Source organism: Tasmannia lanceolata, unplaced genomic scaffold (genome assembly GCF_043159265.1).
Source record: "Tasmannia lanceolata isolate RefF3 unplaced genomic scaffold, GAP_Taslan_0.1 ptg000003l, whole genome shotgun sequence".
Taxonomy (NCBI): Eukaryota; Viridiplantae; Streptophyta; class Magnoliopsida; order Canellales; family Winteraceae; genus Tasmannia; species Tasmannia lanceolata.
The window spans coordinates 55,342,997-55,358,356 of NW_027518680.1; the positions used below are offsets into that span (position 1 = coordinate 55,342,997).

At 38.4% G+C, this 15,360-nt stretch overlaps 1 protein-coding gene across 3 annotated transcripts in view; it reads right to left on the reverse strand.

The window, feature by feature from the left end:
• LOC143856068 (Pyridoxal-5'-phosphate-dependent enzyme family protein) overlaps positions 1-12,994 on the reverse strand; it is a 28,660-nt gene extending 15,666 nt beyond the window's left edge. For all 3 annotated transcript variants that reach the window (XM_077366106.1, XM_077366122.1, XM_077366115.1), the window contains exons 1-3: positions 12,660-12,994; positions 12,299-12,373; positions 5,411-5,554 (exon numbers count right to left, since the gene is read on the reverse strand). In XM_077366106.1, the coding sequence (XP_077222221.1) occupies positions 5,411-5,554; positions 12,299-12,373; positions 12,660-12,869 (429 nt within the window). In that variant the 5' untranslated portion in view covers positions 12,870-12,994. The remainder of the gene's footprint in view (positions 1-5,410; positions 5,555-12,298; positions 12,374-12,659) is intronic.
• Positions 12,995-15,360: the final 2,366 nt, after the last annotated feature.

Here is a 15,360-nt window from a genome sequence, read left to right on the forward strand (position 1 = left end):
AAGCAATAACCAAGGACGGGGATGGTTGCACAGTCAGGAATGGGTATAAAAGAACACTTCAACTAATGTAGTAGTACTCCAATGTTCTATGTGCATTTCTGCAGGTTAATGGCGAAAAACAAGTTCTATGTCGTTTTTAAGGGAAGGCAGGTAGGCGTTTATGACAGTTGGCAACACTGTCATGTTCAAGTTAACGGGTTTAGTGGAGCGTGCTTTCGTTCCTATAGGAGTAGGGAGGAGGTTGAAGCTGACTTTAATGCGTTTTTCCATGGCATTAGTGGCCGTACCAAAGATATAAAAAAAGATACGAACATTCATGCGGATTCCCAAGCTTCAACAAGTTCTGTTGTGCCCAGTTCCTCTTACACTTAAGTTGCACTGTGTTGTTTCTTACAGAAGGATCAGTTACAGTGGAAGAATATCACCTTTGAAGGACAGCTTTGATCTTGCATCGTGGCTTTTAGCTTTAGTAGTTGTTTTATTTTAATCTTCGAATGTTAAATATACTTGGGTTTGTATGGAAATCATTTGCACTTGAATTTACTGGAAATCATTTACTTCGAATGTTAAATACACTTGAATGTTAATTCTATATTGTTTTGCCTCAAATCTCCAATTTCTATATCATATGTAATGAAGTTACTGTTACTCCTATGCGCTTCGTAAGTTGGGATATTCCCACTGTTGGTGTTATGATTAGAATTTTTTTTTTTCAATGGCTGTTATGATTAGAGATGGTGTATCGAAGGAAGCATTTGAGTTGTTTGCATCAAAGAGACCATATTTGCATCAATGAATAAGGAAACCATTGTCTCTGCTGAACTAACAGTACTCAAGTATCAACAAAGTTGTTCCATTGGAAACTAATTCAGTACAGCTGTTTTAAATATTTGAAGCCCTTTCATGTACTTTCCTATGCATATAGTATTTTATGGTATAGTTTTTTAAAAAATTGCAGCATTCAATCAGATCTAAGATGCTAACACACACAACGTATTAAGTGAACGGACAGTTATCACAAGCCATATGCAGTGCCATATTTTCGAGTACACTTGGAAAATACTTAGAAAGTTCAGAACACATGATTCAGCTATACTTCATACGAAAAATATGCTTAGGCTTGGTGTAAACAGATAAAAATGCACAAAATTATCAGATTGGACATCGTGCAATGGAAGGGAACAGATTTCAGCACACTTGGGAGGGAGCAGATTAATAGAATGGCTAGCTCCACAGCCTCCACCCTTTATGGCAACAGAATTCATAAGCCTTTGTTAAGTGGATGACAGTGGGTAACATTGGAGAAAGATGTATTCAAGATGTGTTGTATGCAGAGATTGACAATGGATTATGAAATAGGAAAAGGGTTTCCTTTTTTCTTTGTTTATGAAAATTTTACCAGTTACTCCATGCCTTACTGACAGTTTTGTTCATTGAATTCCAACTGATCTTGCCAGATAGCAAAACATGTGCTTATTCTTAGGTGACCCTTCAATTGGATGGTTAGGATCAATGAGAATGTGAACCAATTATATAGTAGGGATGGCAACGCTTATCTTTAAATGCTTATATCATACAGTTTGATATGTACTATCCTTTTTAGCCCTTTTTTTTCAATGCTTATAGTCCTCATCAAGCATATGGTTTACATACTTATGCAGGTCCCAGAATAACAGTTCCACGGAGTCTTCGGTGGGCTGCTTGTGGAGCAGTATCCATGAGCTCGACGACAGCTCTGCTTGTCCGCCTTTTTAGTCCTCAATGTGAACCCCAAAATATAGCTGCTTATGTCAAGGCCCAGTAGAGCCTTCTATTTATAATATTTGAAGCTTGAGATCTAGTGTTTGTAATTCTATGGTACCAACAGAAACCATTAACAGTGCATTTATTAGTGACCTTCTCCAGAATTTCCAATAGGTGATTGCTCTTGAGCCCTACTGAACGATGCAGGGTTTTTTTTTTTTTTTGGGTTCAACAAAGGAAGTTTGATGAATGTCTTTGAAGTATACATGTTTTCGTCACACAATTTGATTGTTTGGCTTTAGTATCTTTATCATCTTTTATGACGAAAAATTACCTTCAGGTAATGTTTGGATGCCATGATTTTTTTTTTCCATCGAATATTTGTTTATTAAGTGATGTGAGAGGGCCAGGGAGGGTGGGAGAAGGAGAGAGTAGAGATTGCATGACAGAGAAGAAGAGGTTAAAAAGCAGGGAAAAATAAATTGTATTTTGATTAGAGTTTTTCTTTTCCTTGTCTTCAGCCTTCTCTCACCCTCTCCTCATGTCCTTTCTAGTCTCTCCTTCTCCCACCCTCCCTACTCCTCTCTCAGCACTTGATAAACTAAAACTAAAATTCCATGGACAAAAATTCATGGCAACCAAACATGGCCATTATGTGAAAATTTTACCAGTTACTCCATGCCTTACTGACAGTTTTGTTCATTGAATTCCAACTGATCTTGCCAGATAGCAAAACATGTGCTTATTCTTATGTCTGTTGGGTAAGAAAATATGAGCAATTTTGGTATCATTTCAATTCATCCATGTTTGGATTGCAAGAAAAACATTTCTTCTGGAAAAGATTTTCCTAGGAAAGTTTTTTGTTACCACGATTTTGAGGGAAATGATATGGTTACAGCCTATTTAGAGAGATCATTATAAATTGAAGGTCCTTGTAGGAAAAATAAATGAAAATGAAAAATAATTTTAGAAAAGTTTTTCTTTTCCGAACTTCTCCAGAAAATTTCTGCAATTCGAACAGGACCTTGTGGAAAGTGCAGTCTCATTAAAGAATCAGATGTGATCATTATTCCAAAACAAATCAAGTAATTATCACAGGTTTCTTTACATTGTCCTATACAAATGAATTATTGGGCATAACATACAACCTATTTATGGTGTGGCCCATCAACTGGACGGCCTGGATCATCCTCTAGTGTGGCCGATATTTTTTTCATATAACCAAGCCCAAGCATTGAAAATAAACATAACATTGAATAGTCTCCCACCTATATTCAACCAACCAAATGCAACTTTTATAACTTCTCCTCAAAGCTCCTCTACAAATTCCGTCAACCAAATGCCACTTTTTGAACTTTCCCACACCTCTCCTCAACATATTCTTGCAACCAAATGCAGGAATGTCTGTCATTTCCAGCAAACTTCCACCTTTTGCCTCTACAACCAAACACCACTTTTCAAAGATCCCAGCTTTCTCCTTTTTGACTGACATCCCACCCAAATCCAGTTTGACTTTTAATTCCACCCAAACCCCAACACCCTAAAGCAACCAAACAGAGCCTAAAGGATTCATTTAGCCAACCCCGGCTAGTTTGAGACAAAGGCTTTGTTGAGTTGAGTTGAGTTGACTCTTTATAAAAGGGTCCTCCTAAGAGAGAAATTCCTTTGAGTCAGAGAATATTAACAGCTTTGCTTTTGACCGCTTTAAAAAGAGAGTCCTCTCGGAAGTGGAATTCACTTGAGTCGTATCTTTCACTCTTCTTTTGTAAAAGGTATTTTCAGAAGAGGAACCCTTTTGAGTAAAAAAAAAGTTAATAATTTTGACTCTTCTTTAGTAGAAGAGTCCTTCCTCTTTTGAGTCGAAGAGGTTTAACCATTTTAACTCTTATTTTGCAAAAGAGTCCTCCCAGAAGAGGAACTTCCTTAAGCCATATTTTTCTCTTCTTTTGTAAAGGATCTTCCGGGAAGAGGAAATCCTTTGAGTTTTAGAAGGGTTAACAAATTTAACTTTCCTTTTGTAAAAGAGTCCTCTCGAAAGAGCAACTCTTTTTAGTCATAGAAAAACAACTTTGCTTTTGACTTTGTTTTTTTTCCTTTTTTTTGATAGATAGTCCTCCAGAAGAGGAACTCTATTGAGTTTAATTCTTGACTCTTCTTTTGTAAAGCGTCCTCCCAGAAGAAAAAGGCTTTGAAGATGTGTCTTCTTCTTTCTAGATAAAGTCATTTTTTCTCCCGGAAGAGAAGAGTCTTTACGCAAGGAAACTACAAAAGCAAAAGAAAGAAATTAGTTATAATTATTCTTATATTTCTCTTCTTTTCTCTCCTCCTTGAGTGTAGCTTTTTTCCCAAAAGGATGGAGGTATTCCACACCCCCCCCCCCCCCCCCCTCTCTCTTTCAGTCAGTCACAAAAGTTCCTTTTAAACTTTTTTTTTTACTTTTCCTTAAATTTAAGAATTCCCTTTCTTAGATTTAGTTTTAGGTTTAAAATCAATTTTCCCTTTTTATTAAAGCCTTTTATTTTGCTTTCCTCTTTCTATTTTCCTTGAATTTAAGAATCTCTTTTTGAGCCAAGACATAGACGTGCGACCAATCTTATTTTTACTAAGGATTTTTACTTTTCTCCTTGTTTTGTTAAGTTTTCTAGCTTAACAAGCATAATCTAGATAGAAGAGTTTGACTATACATAATTCGAGAAGGTTAAGTGGTGCCCTTGTATAGTAAGGACTAACTCATGTATTTTTGTTTTTGTTGTTGTTATCTTGGGAGAATTCATCCCGTTTTTGTATTGTAATGTTTCCCCTTTTAATATAATCTTTTTCAATGACGTTCTACAAAAGAATAATTTGAAAGTAGCCAGTCCTCTTACCCAAATCCCTTTGCTCATGCATGGAGTCCACCAATAGATTGGCCATATGATGCAGATCGGTTGCATGCATTGCGTTCATGCATCAGCTGCAGGCCACGCTTCAAATTAGCGAAATAATGTTCATTAATTAAATGTTGTGCTAGCACATCACACATGGGCCCCATCATAAACTAGTCAAACAGTCCATATTTGTTTAATGAATCATGTGTTCATCATATATTGTGCATGCCATTTTTTCTCTATGAGAAATAAAGGATCATTAGGACTTGTTAGAACATAGAATATGTTGTAGGGGCTCTTTAAAAGGTGCAAAGTGCTTGTGTCAGAGCCAATGTCAGATTCCATCACTTCATGGATTTAGGAACGGAACTCTAGGTTTATTTTTTTCTGAATATAGATAACATAATTAATGTTAAACACAGGTTTTGAGTTCTACTCATCTATATAAATAGCTTTTACATGGAAGATAAAACATTACATTTACATAACCAATTAAATTTCCATTATATAACCCTATTATTATATAAAAGAACATTAAACTTTTAAAATAAGATTAAAATATACTGCTGAGTCTATGGATCTTGAGTATTAGAGTTCGCCAAAATGATATTCCATAATGGATATTGGGTTCCAACAATCACATCATACATTAATATCATAGCTTACAATCTAGGGAAGAGGTCAAAACCTAAGCAAATTGTCATGGCTTGCTGTCTTGAATAAACAGAGATGGAGATGTAGAGGTAGTAATGGAATTACATACAAGAAAAAGGAAACATTTTGGGCAGACTCAAACATACCTTCTCAATAGCAGCATCATCTGGGATAACAACATGACATTTACATCCAAAGGCAGGGGCTACCGTAGCAAGGCTGATAGCAGTGCTTCCAGCACTTCCCTCAGTCACGATACCACCTCGAACAAGATGACCAGAATCCAAAGCCTATGTGGAGTCACACATTTGAAAGATTAAAATGAAAAGCAAGAGCAAAAATATAAAAAAATTTAATAATGTAAGACACTAGCATTTTCAACTTAATACATATGCGATTGAAAGACATATGAACCATTCAACAACAACAACATGCCTTCCCCACATTGGTAAATGAAAATGAAATGTAAATGGTTGGTGTATCGACAATGTATTTGTTGAAGAGTGTGTTAGAGCGTAGTTTAGTCATTATATGTATGTTGAGGGGTATTGTAGTCTTTGTACGCATGTTGCCCTAGTTGGGCTAGTATATACATCAATTACATGGGAGGTCTCCTTAGTGGAGAATCTCACCATCTTCTCCCTCACTCTTCTTCTCCTTCTCGTCCTTATCTTCTAACATGGTATCAGAGCCAAGATCTTGAAAGGAGGAAAGAAAGGAAGAAGAGTCCCTCACGCCATCCTCTTTCACATCGACTACTACAGTTGTTAGCCACCACATAGTTTGACTACTACCGCTAGTAGTTCCGCCGCAAACTACAACCACTAGTAGTCCCGCCCTAACCCACCACACCGACTGTCTTTATTGCCTTCCCACCTTCCAAACCCACTCTGGGGTTCTCCTCCCTTTGTGAATCCCTAACCTCCCTAACCCTAAATCCATCCCCAAACTGTAAATCTCCATCCAAAACCCCAAATCCTTCTTCCACAACCCTAAATTCCTAAACCCTAACCCCTTCTTGTGAGTCCCTAAACCCCAAACCCTTTTGCAAATACCATTTGTAAGTCCATCCATAACCACGAAAAAGATCCTTCTTGTATATTCTTTTCATCTTTTTCTCCATCCATAAGTTCTTTTCTTGTTCTTTTCGTGTTCTAATTACATAAATCCTTTTCTTTCTCCATTTTAGTCCATATTTGAGCTTTTTCTAGTTCTTTAATCCCTTTCTTTATTGAGTCTCATCCCCCCATCCACTCCATCATACTCTTTGTTTTCCTTCTCTATATTCGCTGTGTTTCATGGTGTTTGTCTCGATCTCCAAGGTGCACACCAAGTGTTTGGTGAAATGTCAAAGAGAGGTGTTGCGCTTTGAATGTCTTCTTTTCGTTGCAAGTTGAAGGCCTTCGGCCTCAACTTGAGGGGGAGTGTTGAAGATCTCATGTAGTTCCATGGATGGAGTGTTGTCTTAGTGTTGTAGTCTTGTTGTTGTCTTGGTTGGTTGGCTAGTTCTTCTCATTGTTAGTGGCTCCTTTTATGTTGTTCATCATTCCTTGTTGGTTGTGTCTTCTCATTGCTTGGTTGCTTCTTCGTATTGTTAGTTCTTCGTGTTATTAGTTGTTTTCCTTCCACTTGGCGTTTAGTGGTGTGTTATTGGTGTTATTCCTTCTTCTTTTTTTAATAATGTTGTTCACCCTTCTTTGTTGGTGATCTATCAGTTGTTGGTTTGTTGGGTTGCTGTTTTTGGTTAGTTGTTGGTTGGTTGGTTGGTTGTTTGGTTGGATTGTTGGTTGGCTGGCTTGTTGTTGTGGTTGGTTGTTGTTGGACTCACATTGCAAGTTGTTTTGTTGATGCTTCTACATGGTGAGTGTAGTTGCTTCGAGTAGTTTTACACCCTTGTTGTGGTTGTAGTGGTTTGCGTTGCAATCCACATCGATGGTGGCTATATGCCCGGTCGTTGGCGTTGCTTTCGGCCTTGTCATTGTTGGTAGCTATATGCTCGGTTGTTTGTGTTGCATTCGGCCCTGCCGTTGTTGGTGGCTATATGCTCGGTCATTTGTGTTGCATTCGGCCTTGTTGTTAGTGGTGGCTATATGCCCAGTCGTTTGCATTGCATTCGCTCTTGTTGTTGTTGGTGGCTATATGTCCGGTTGTCTGCATTGCATTTGCCCTTGTTGTTGTTGGTGGCTATATGTCCAGTCGTTGGTGTTACTTTCGGCCTTGTTGTTATCCAAGGGGCGTGTTATTTGACCGTTGTTGGTTGGTTGTCGTGCACCCCTTTGTTGAGCTGTAGTTGTTGATCATTGTTGTGATGGGCCGATTTTCTATCGCCCATTTGTTGGTTGGTTGTTGGTTCCTCTCATCTTTCTGGTGATTGGACTTCTTCTTCTGGCGATGTGTTGTTCACCTTATCTCTACTCGTGCTTCACCGTTGTTCGCTTGTTTACCTGCTGAGGCGCTTCTGCTCGGTTGTTGATCTCGCAATTAGCCATTGATCGTTGGTGTGCAGATTTGTTCGTTGTTGCTCTGATTCAGGGGGACGCTATGTGCTGATCGCTCTCGCCGCCATGTTGAGTTAGGCAAGAGCTGTTATTCATGGTGAGCGTGGTATTTTTTTTGTTATGTTTTTCATTATGTATTCACCACACTAGCTTGAAGGGGAGTGTTGTACCAAGCTGGTTGTGTGCATGGGATTATTGCTTATTGCTTTTTTTGTTGTATGGGTTGTTAATGATGTTTTCTTTGTAGCAAGCTAGAGTTCCATAGTATATACAGTCCAGCTTGCAGGGGGTGTTGAAGAGTGTGTTAGGCAGTAGTTTAGCAATTATATGTATGTTGAGGGGTATTGTAGTCTTTGTACGCATGTTGCCCTAGACCCTAGTTGGGCCTATATATACATCATTTACATAGGAGGTCTCCTTAGTGGAGAATCTCACCATCTTCTCCCCCACTCTTCTTCTTTTCCTTCTCTTCCTTATATTCTAACAGTATTCCTCCCTCTCTATTGTGCCTATGTCTGGGACAAACTTTAAAGCCCTGTTCGTTTCAGATTATGACAACCAATTGTCAGCCCTAACCTATTATTGGGCTCAAATTTAAATGTAATTTTGAGTCCAATAATAGGTTTTGGGCTTGGAATTGGTTGTTATAATCTGAAACGAACAGGGTCTAAATACGCATCCAACAAGCTGAAGCTAACAAGGAGCATTTCAACATATTAGAATCTCTAAAAAAAAAAAAGGAAGAATGATTACTCAGTAACTCCTTTAGTTGTAATAAGATGAAAAGTGCAATGAATGCACTAACTTTCATTAACTAATGAATGCATTAATCTTCATTAACTAATGAATGCAGTAATTTTCATTAACTCCACATCGAAACAGTGTTAGGGGGAGAGGTGTCAAGGTCCCTTGTGAGGCGAGGCATAAATCTTGAGGCACGGCATGAGCCTCACAGCACAAGGAAATGGAGTTTCCATTTACGGTACTTCATATGGCTGGTACTTCATATGGCTGTTCACTACGAAAACTGTGCAATGAGTGCACTAATTTTCGCTAACTCCAACATCCAACCAGTGTTAGGGGGAGGTCCACACCTCTGGTGAGGCAAGGAGCAAATCGTGAGGCACAAGGTATGAGCCTCACAGCACAAGGACATGAACTTTCCACTCACGTGTCACTTCATATGGCTGTTCACTAAGAAAACTGCATCTAACAGCACCTTTTTGCTGAGATATATCCATTGCAACTCATGGATTTTGATTTTGTTGAGTTGTTGCAAAGAAATGGCGAAGAACCTCTGCCCACAAACCATGTGTTCTAGAACGGGAAAAATGGGAAAAACTCTCAGATGGGGTATCCCTCAAAAGCTTTGATCCTACATGATTTATCTAACGACACCTTTGTGATGACAGATATCCATTTCAACTCATGGATTTTGATTTTGGCAAGTGGTTGAAAAGAAATGGTGAAGAACCTCTGCGGCTCTGCCCACAAACCATGCGTTCTAGAACGGGAACGATGGGGAAAACTCTCAGATGGAGTATCCCTCAAAAGATTTGATCCAATTTTTAATTAGGTCTGTTGTTGTTACAATCAGGGATTTATATAAGTAATCTCATTTTTAATTAGGGTTTTATTGTCTTAATTGAGAGGCTCATTCCAAGCCTCAAGTCTTACATTGTTCTCAAGGTGTAAGCCTCACAACGCAAGCCGTTTTCAACAGTTTTTCAATCTAATACAGATGACAAGCATGAGTCCCAGTAATATGAAGAAATCATAGCATTTCATAACTTAGATCCAATCAAAACTGACAGAGTACAAACAGATTAGCCATAGAAAATACAAGATGTCACAATAACCATAACCCAACCAATCCAAATAGAGAAGACAACTATAGGAAGAAGCAACCAATAGGAGACATCTCTTATATCTAACAAACAGAAAAAAAAAACACCTCACTCATGGTTCTAGCAAAGCCTAGTAGGTTCCCACAATACCTATTTAATAATAAGCAAAGCTTGTGCATTGTCATTTATATAACGAAACAAGAACTGCCTTACATTTTTCACAATATCTATAAGTCCCAATCAACTTCAAAGAGAATATTAGGCCTCACATGGCCCACAAGAAGCAATAACTGGGAGACTGTTCTTATATCCAATGAAAAGAACACTATCTCACCATCCATTGCCCTAGCAAAGCCTAATATGTTTACATAATGAACAAGCCTCACGTCTGGGTGCCTTACATTGTCAAGAAATCTACATAAGGCTCAATCAATTTCAAGACGCTAGGTCACACAAGTTCCACCAGAAATATGAACCAAGTCAGACAACACTTTTTCAAGTTAACTCTGTATTAGTACATCCAAATTCCAAAGTATACTTAGGACATTTTAGTCAAGTATTGCTCCCACTATTAAGTAAAACAATAGGCTTCTGCGTAGGCTTCTCTTCTTCCCATAAGAGGGACTCTCATCAGGTATATATTCACAAATATCCCCATTTATAAGATGCCTGAGTCTTTAAGATGCCATCAATGCCAATGGATGGGAGAGGGTTTGTAGGTCTACAAGGCCGGGAGCTTGGCACTCAAAATTATAAGCTTAAGGTGTTCAATGGTGCCCAAAATAGCCAATGGCTGAGGCAGATTTCTGCAAGTTGCAATGAATCATCAAATCAGATTCCCCAAGTGTCAGGAACTTTTTAATCAATGATAACCTGCCCAATACAAGGGTAACTCCTCTCGAGCACAGTAGAATGATAAGGCAGCAAAGCCTTTAAATACAAATACTAATGAGTTGATGGCAAGTCAGAAGAGATTCTAAAGAAATCATCTCACTACGCACATCAGATTCCTTAAGAATTTGAAGAATGGGGAGATTAGGTATTTCAATAAAGATAAGATGAAGCCTCCAAGATGGAGAGGAGTCTCGATTCTCGAAAGCTAAGTAATCAGGCATGGAAATTTGTGGGCATGAACATAATTTGTCAAATATAACCATCCAGAACGCACACCAAGTGGGCATGCGATACAAGTATCTTTGATATTCACAAAATACATCGAAACATCAAAATATGCACATAAGGATGTAAGAGACATATAAGAGAGAGTGAGAGAGGGAGGGAGAAGAACAACAGAACATAGGGAAAAAGGGGGTTCTCCTTTTGTGTAATCAGGACATGCCTACATATGACTGATGAATGAATGACCTTTTTTTCATAGGCTAAAAAACATAAAATTCATCCCTCCAACAACATTCTTTTTCTACATCTAACACCAGACCTCACTTCAGCACATCTCATATTTCAATGAAAATATTATGAGCTTGAAAAAACTTTTATTTCCCTTGATCTCAATGAATTTCACAAACAGAAGGAACTCGAACGAGAGAGATAGGAGAAAGAAAGGAAAAGAGCGGAAGGGAAACACAAACCCTGATTTGATTGGAAAGTTTTGAATTCAACCGAGTTTTCCTAATTTTCAAGATGGAGAAGTATCAACGGGCGGAACTCGAACGAGAGAGATACTCTTCCACTCTTCCACTCATAAGTTTTCCTCAAAAAAAAAAAAAAAAAGGCATTAAACTGAGTTTTCCTAATTTTCAAAGTTTGGAAGTTTTATTGAAAATGTCAATATTTAAAACATATTTTAAGAAAAAATGCTAAATTTTGCTAAAATTGTTCAGTTCTAGGACTTGAGTAGAGATCTTACCCTTTCCTTTATACATATCCCGTGGAATGCAATGGCACAGCAAATTGACTGGGTAGGGAAGGAGTGGATAGGCAAGTCCTAACTGTGGACACTAGGTTTCTCTTTTGTAGCGCTCCTGCGGGCTTTTTTTCTTCTTCTGTAATTATGTTTGATCTTTGAAGTAGTGATCGTTTTTCTTTATGGGGTTAATGCTGTCCCCTTGTTGTTCTTAGCTTACTCTTTGGATCAAAAAAAAAGAAGGAAAAAAAAAGCATAAGATCCCTAAGCACCTGATTCCACTATAAAGTTATAGAACTTTCTATCAGTACTACAACTTTTACTTGATAGATATAGCTTAGTCAATAGTCGTTGGGCATTTAGCAGTTTGAATATTTCAGTACAATAGAGAATGCATGTGTCTAAACTCTAAACAAATATGAAAAACAACAAATAATAATTTAGAACTCATGTGAAAGGCTAAAAGAGGGAAAAAAATATGAAAGGGGAGTTTACTAATGTATTTGGTGTTAGAAATCGAAGGTCTTTAACAAAATTTATCGGCTTGGCCGAAATCCCCATATCTTGGGTAAGGAGATTAGGAATTGAGTTTCATACAATGGAACAATTTCAAGGATTTTTCAGTTTAAACTTCAGAGAATTATGTCATATTTAATATTAGCCAAAGATTTAAAAGTACTAATTTGACGAGTCTTGATGCATAAAATTCTAGGGTATACAATGTTCATAGCCTACAAATCATCACTATAGGAAATCAATATAAGAAAAGAAAATTTCATCCTTTTCACAAAGAGAAATGCTCAAAAGTGTCAAATAGCTCTTCACCTCTTGGATGATTTTAACTGCTACTCTATCTTTAACACTTCCTCCAGGATTCAAAAATTCGGCTTTCGCGAGAATCTGAAAAGGCAACAAATAAAACAGTATAAATCATCAAACAAACCACTTCACATTTAATTTTCTTTTTCCTTTTTTCCTTCCAATTTTCTTTTTGAGGGTGAAGGTGTAAATAAATCACCAAACAAAATACTTCACTTTTTCACCTTTTTCCCCCTTTTCCTTCCATTTTTTTCTTTTTGTGGGTGAGGGAAAAAAACAAAAGAAAGAAAGAAAAAAACCCACTAAAGACCATGAATATTCATAGGAAAAAAAATAACCCAGAAATCAATAGAGTAAAAAAACTTACTTGACAACCTGTTGCTTCAGAAAGGCTGTTGATTCTGATCAAAGGGGTGTTGCCAATGGCATCAATAAGGCTGTTTCTTACTTTGTTTTTGCAGATGGGTTTGTGGGATTTTCGCCATGAAATCCTCCAGAGAGATTTGTAGAAGAAATAAGAGACTATAATGGTGGATAGAGCTGCAAAAACAGTGTCTTTGGCTTTCATAAGGGCCATTTATGCTTCTAATGGAAGCTTTCACCTGTGTGTTTCAGTTTTATAAGTTGGGATTGAACCTCTGACCTGGATTCGTTTGGATTCTAAGAATTTGCTGGAGAATTTTGGAAAGGAGAGATGATTCTAAATTTTCTACTGTTTTTACACAGAAAAATTGCCAATGGGAGACACCAAGATACGAGAATTGCCAACGGGGGACACTCTTTTGAAAAATTATTAAGGGGGTCGAAAACGGGTTATCAAGTCTAAGTCTTAAAACGGGGTTATCAAGTAGGTAAACAATGAAAACCTGACCAATTTAGTAGGTAAAGAGTGAAAACTTGAACAAAATGCCCCTAGGGATTATCAAGTCTAAAAAGGGGTTATTAGGTATGTAAACAATGATTATCAAGTTCATAAAGACTTGATAACCCATGTTTAGACTTGATAATCCCTGTTTACATACCTGATAACCCAGACTCGATAACCCTATTGAAAACTTTATATCCCTGGGCGAGATTTGATAACTATGTTTAGGTTAATGTTGTTAAATCGTATTTAGACCTGCCCCAAGAGGGAATACACTAAAGACAAAGACAATCCAACCAAAGAACAAGGGCACGCCTTCTAGCGGCTTATCCATAGATAAAGATAGGAAGGCTTTTTTATTCGTTTGGATACCCTGCCCCTCTTCATTCGTCAGTGATAGGCTAAGAGAAAGAGATTCCTCTTGCATGGTAGAGCTGACATTCTCGCTTCCGCTTCATCCATACCTACCTGCTCGCGTCATCCAAGCACGAATACCTTCGTTTAAGAGAAGATTTTTGGTGTAGAAAGTCTTAAATTCAGGATAACCCCTTTTAGACTTGCTAACCCCTAGGGGCATTTTGGTAAAGGGAAAACCCGTAAATTCCATTTTCAACCCCATTTATAATTTTTCAAAAGAGTGTCCCCCACTAGCAATTCTCGTATTTTGGTGTCCCCATTTGCAATTTTTCCAAAAAAAAAAAATTGACTTCAATCAACTCTATTCCATGATTACTTAGAAAGAGCCTCAATTTATTTGGGATTTGCTAGCGTCCATCGCAGAAGGCATTTTGCAGATGGTCTGTGGCATTTGACAGCAGCCACCTCAGGAATGAAGACAAAATATGCTGAAAAGTGAGCATGTGTGACTGCTGTCAGATGCAACAGACCATCCGCGAAATGCCTTCTGCGATGGATGCTAGCAAATCCTTTTATCCCTCATGAGGAATGATAGAATGAAGGGCGCCCTTGCAAGAATCAGCTTCAAGGGCACCCCTATTGGTTGATTTCTCCAAAGTCAATAATGTTTCCACTTTTTTCAGCGTCACCCACTCTTCTTTTTTTTTTTGCGCCACCCTAAATGCACTTTGCAGAAATCAACCGATAAGGGCGCCCTTGAAGCTAGTTTTTGCAAGAGCACCCTTCATTCTATCATTCTTCATCCCTCTAAATCAATCTTCATCATATCATTTCTCTCTAAATTGTAGAAAGAAAAAATATTCCCGAGAAATAAAAAATCTGTCAGAAAAGTCTTTCTTGCAATCCAAGCAGGGACTCGGTCTAGTTTCGATTGCAAGAAAACCATTTCTAATAAAATCATTTTCTGGTTCATTTCTGACCATATGATGAAAAATTTAGGGGGGAAATAACCCACTACATAGGATGATCCAAACCATCTATTTGTTGGGCCACAACGTAAATGGGTTGTGCCCTGAAAAAATCATTTCCATAAGATGATCCTAACCCTCCGATCTATAGAAGGACTGCACATTATGGAAACTTCTATGATTGGAGGGTTAGGATCTGTAATGTTCCCTTATAAGGAATCCTTAGCCTTCCCCATAAGTCCGGGTTTTTGGGTGAACTGGTTAAGATCCTTACATTGGTATAAGAGCCAAACCACGTCAAGGGTTCGAGTCTCGGGGTACCTGTGATTGTGGTAGTGAACCAAGGGCAGTGGGCCTGAGGTAGTGCACGAGTCACAGAGAGCCACATGGCAGTGGACCACCGGGCAGTGAGCCCACCGAGTACATCAGGGTCTGGGCGCGGGGTTGTAATGTTCCCTTATAAGGAATCCTTGGAGATCTTCATCAGTCCGGGCTTTTGGGCGAACTGGTTAAGATCCTTACATTGGTATCAGAGCCAAACCACGTGAAGGGTTTGAGTCACGGGGGTACCTGTGATTGTGGTAGAGAACCAAGGGCAGTGGGCCTGAGGTAGTGCACCCGCGACTGGGCAGTGAGCCCACTGAGTACATCGGGCTCTGGGCATGGGGGATTGTAATGTTCCCTTGTAAGGAATCCTTGGCCTTCCACATCAGTCCGGGCTTTGGGGTGAACTGATTAAGATCCTTACATGATCATCCTATGGAAATGATTTTTGGGGCATAACCTATTAATGTTGTTACCATTAAAAAAAACATATTTATGCTGTCACCCAACAAATGGACAGTTTGGATCATCCTGTGGAGTGGGCCATACAGTAC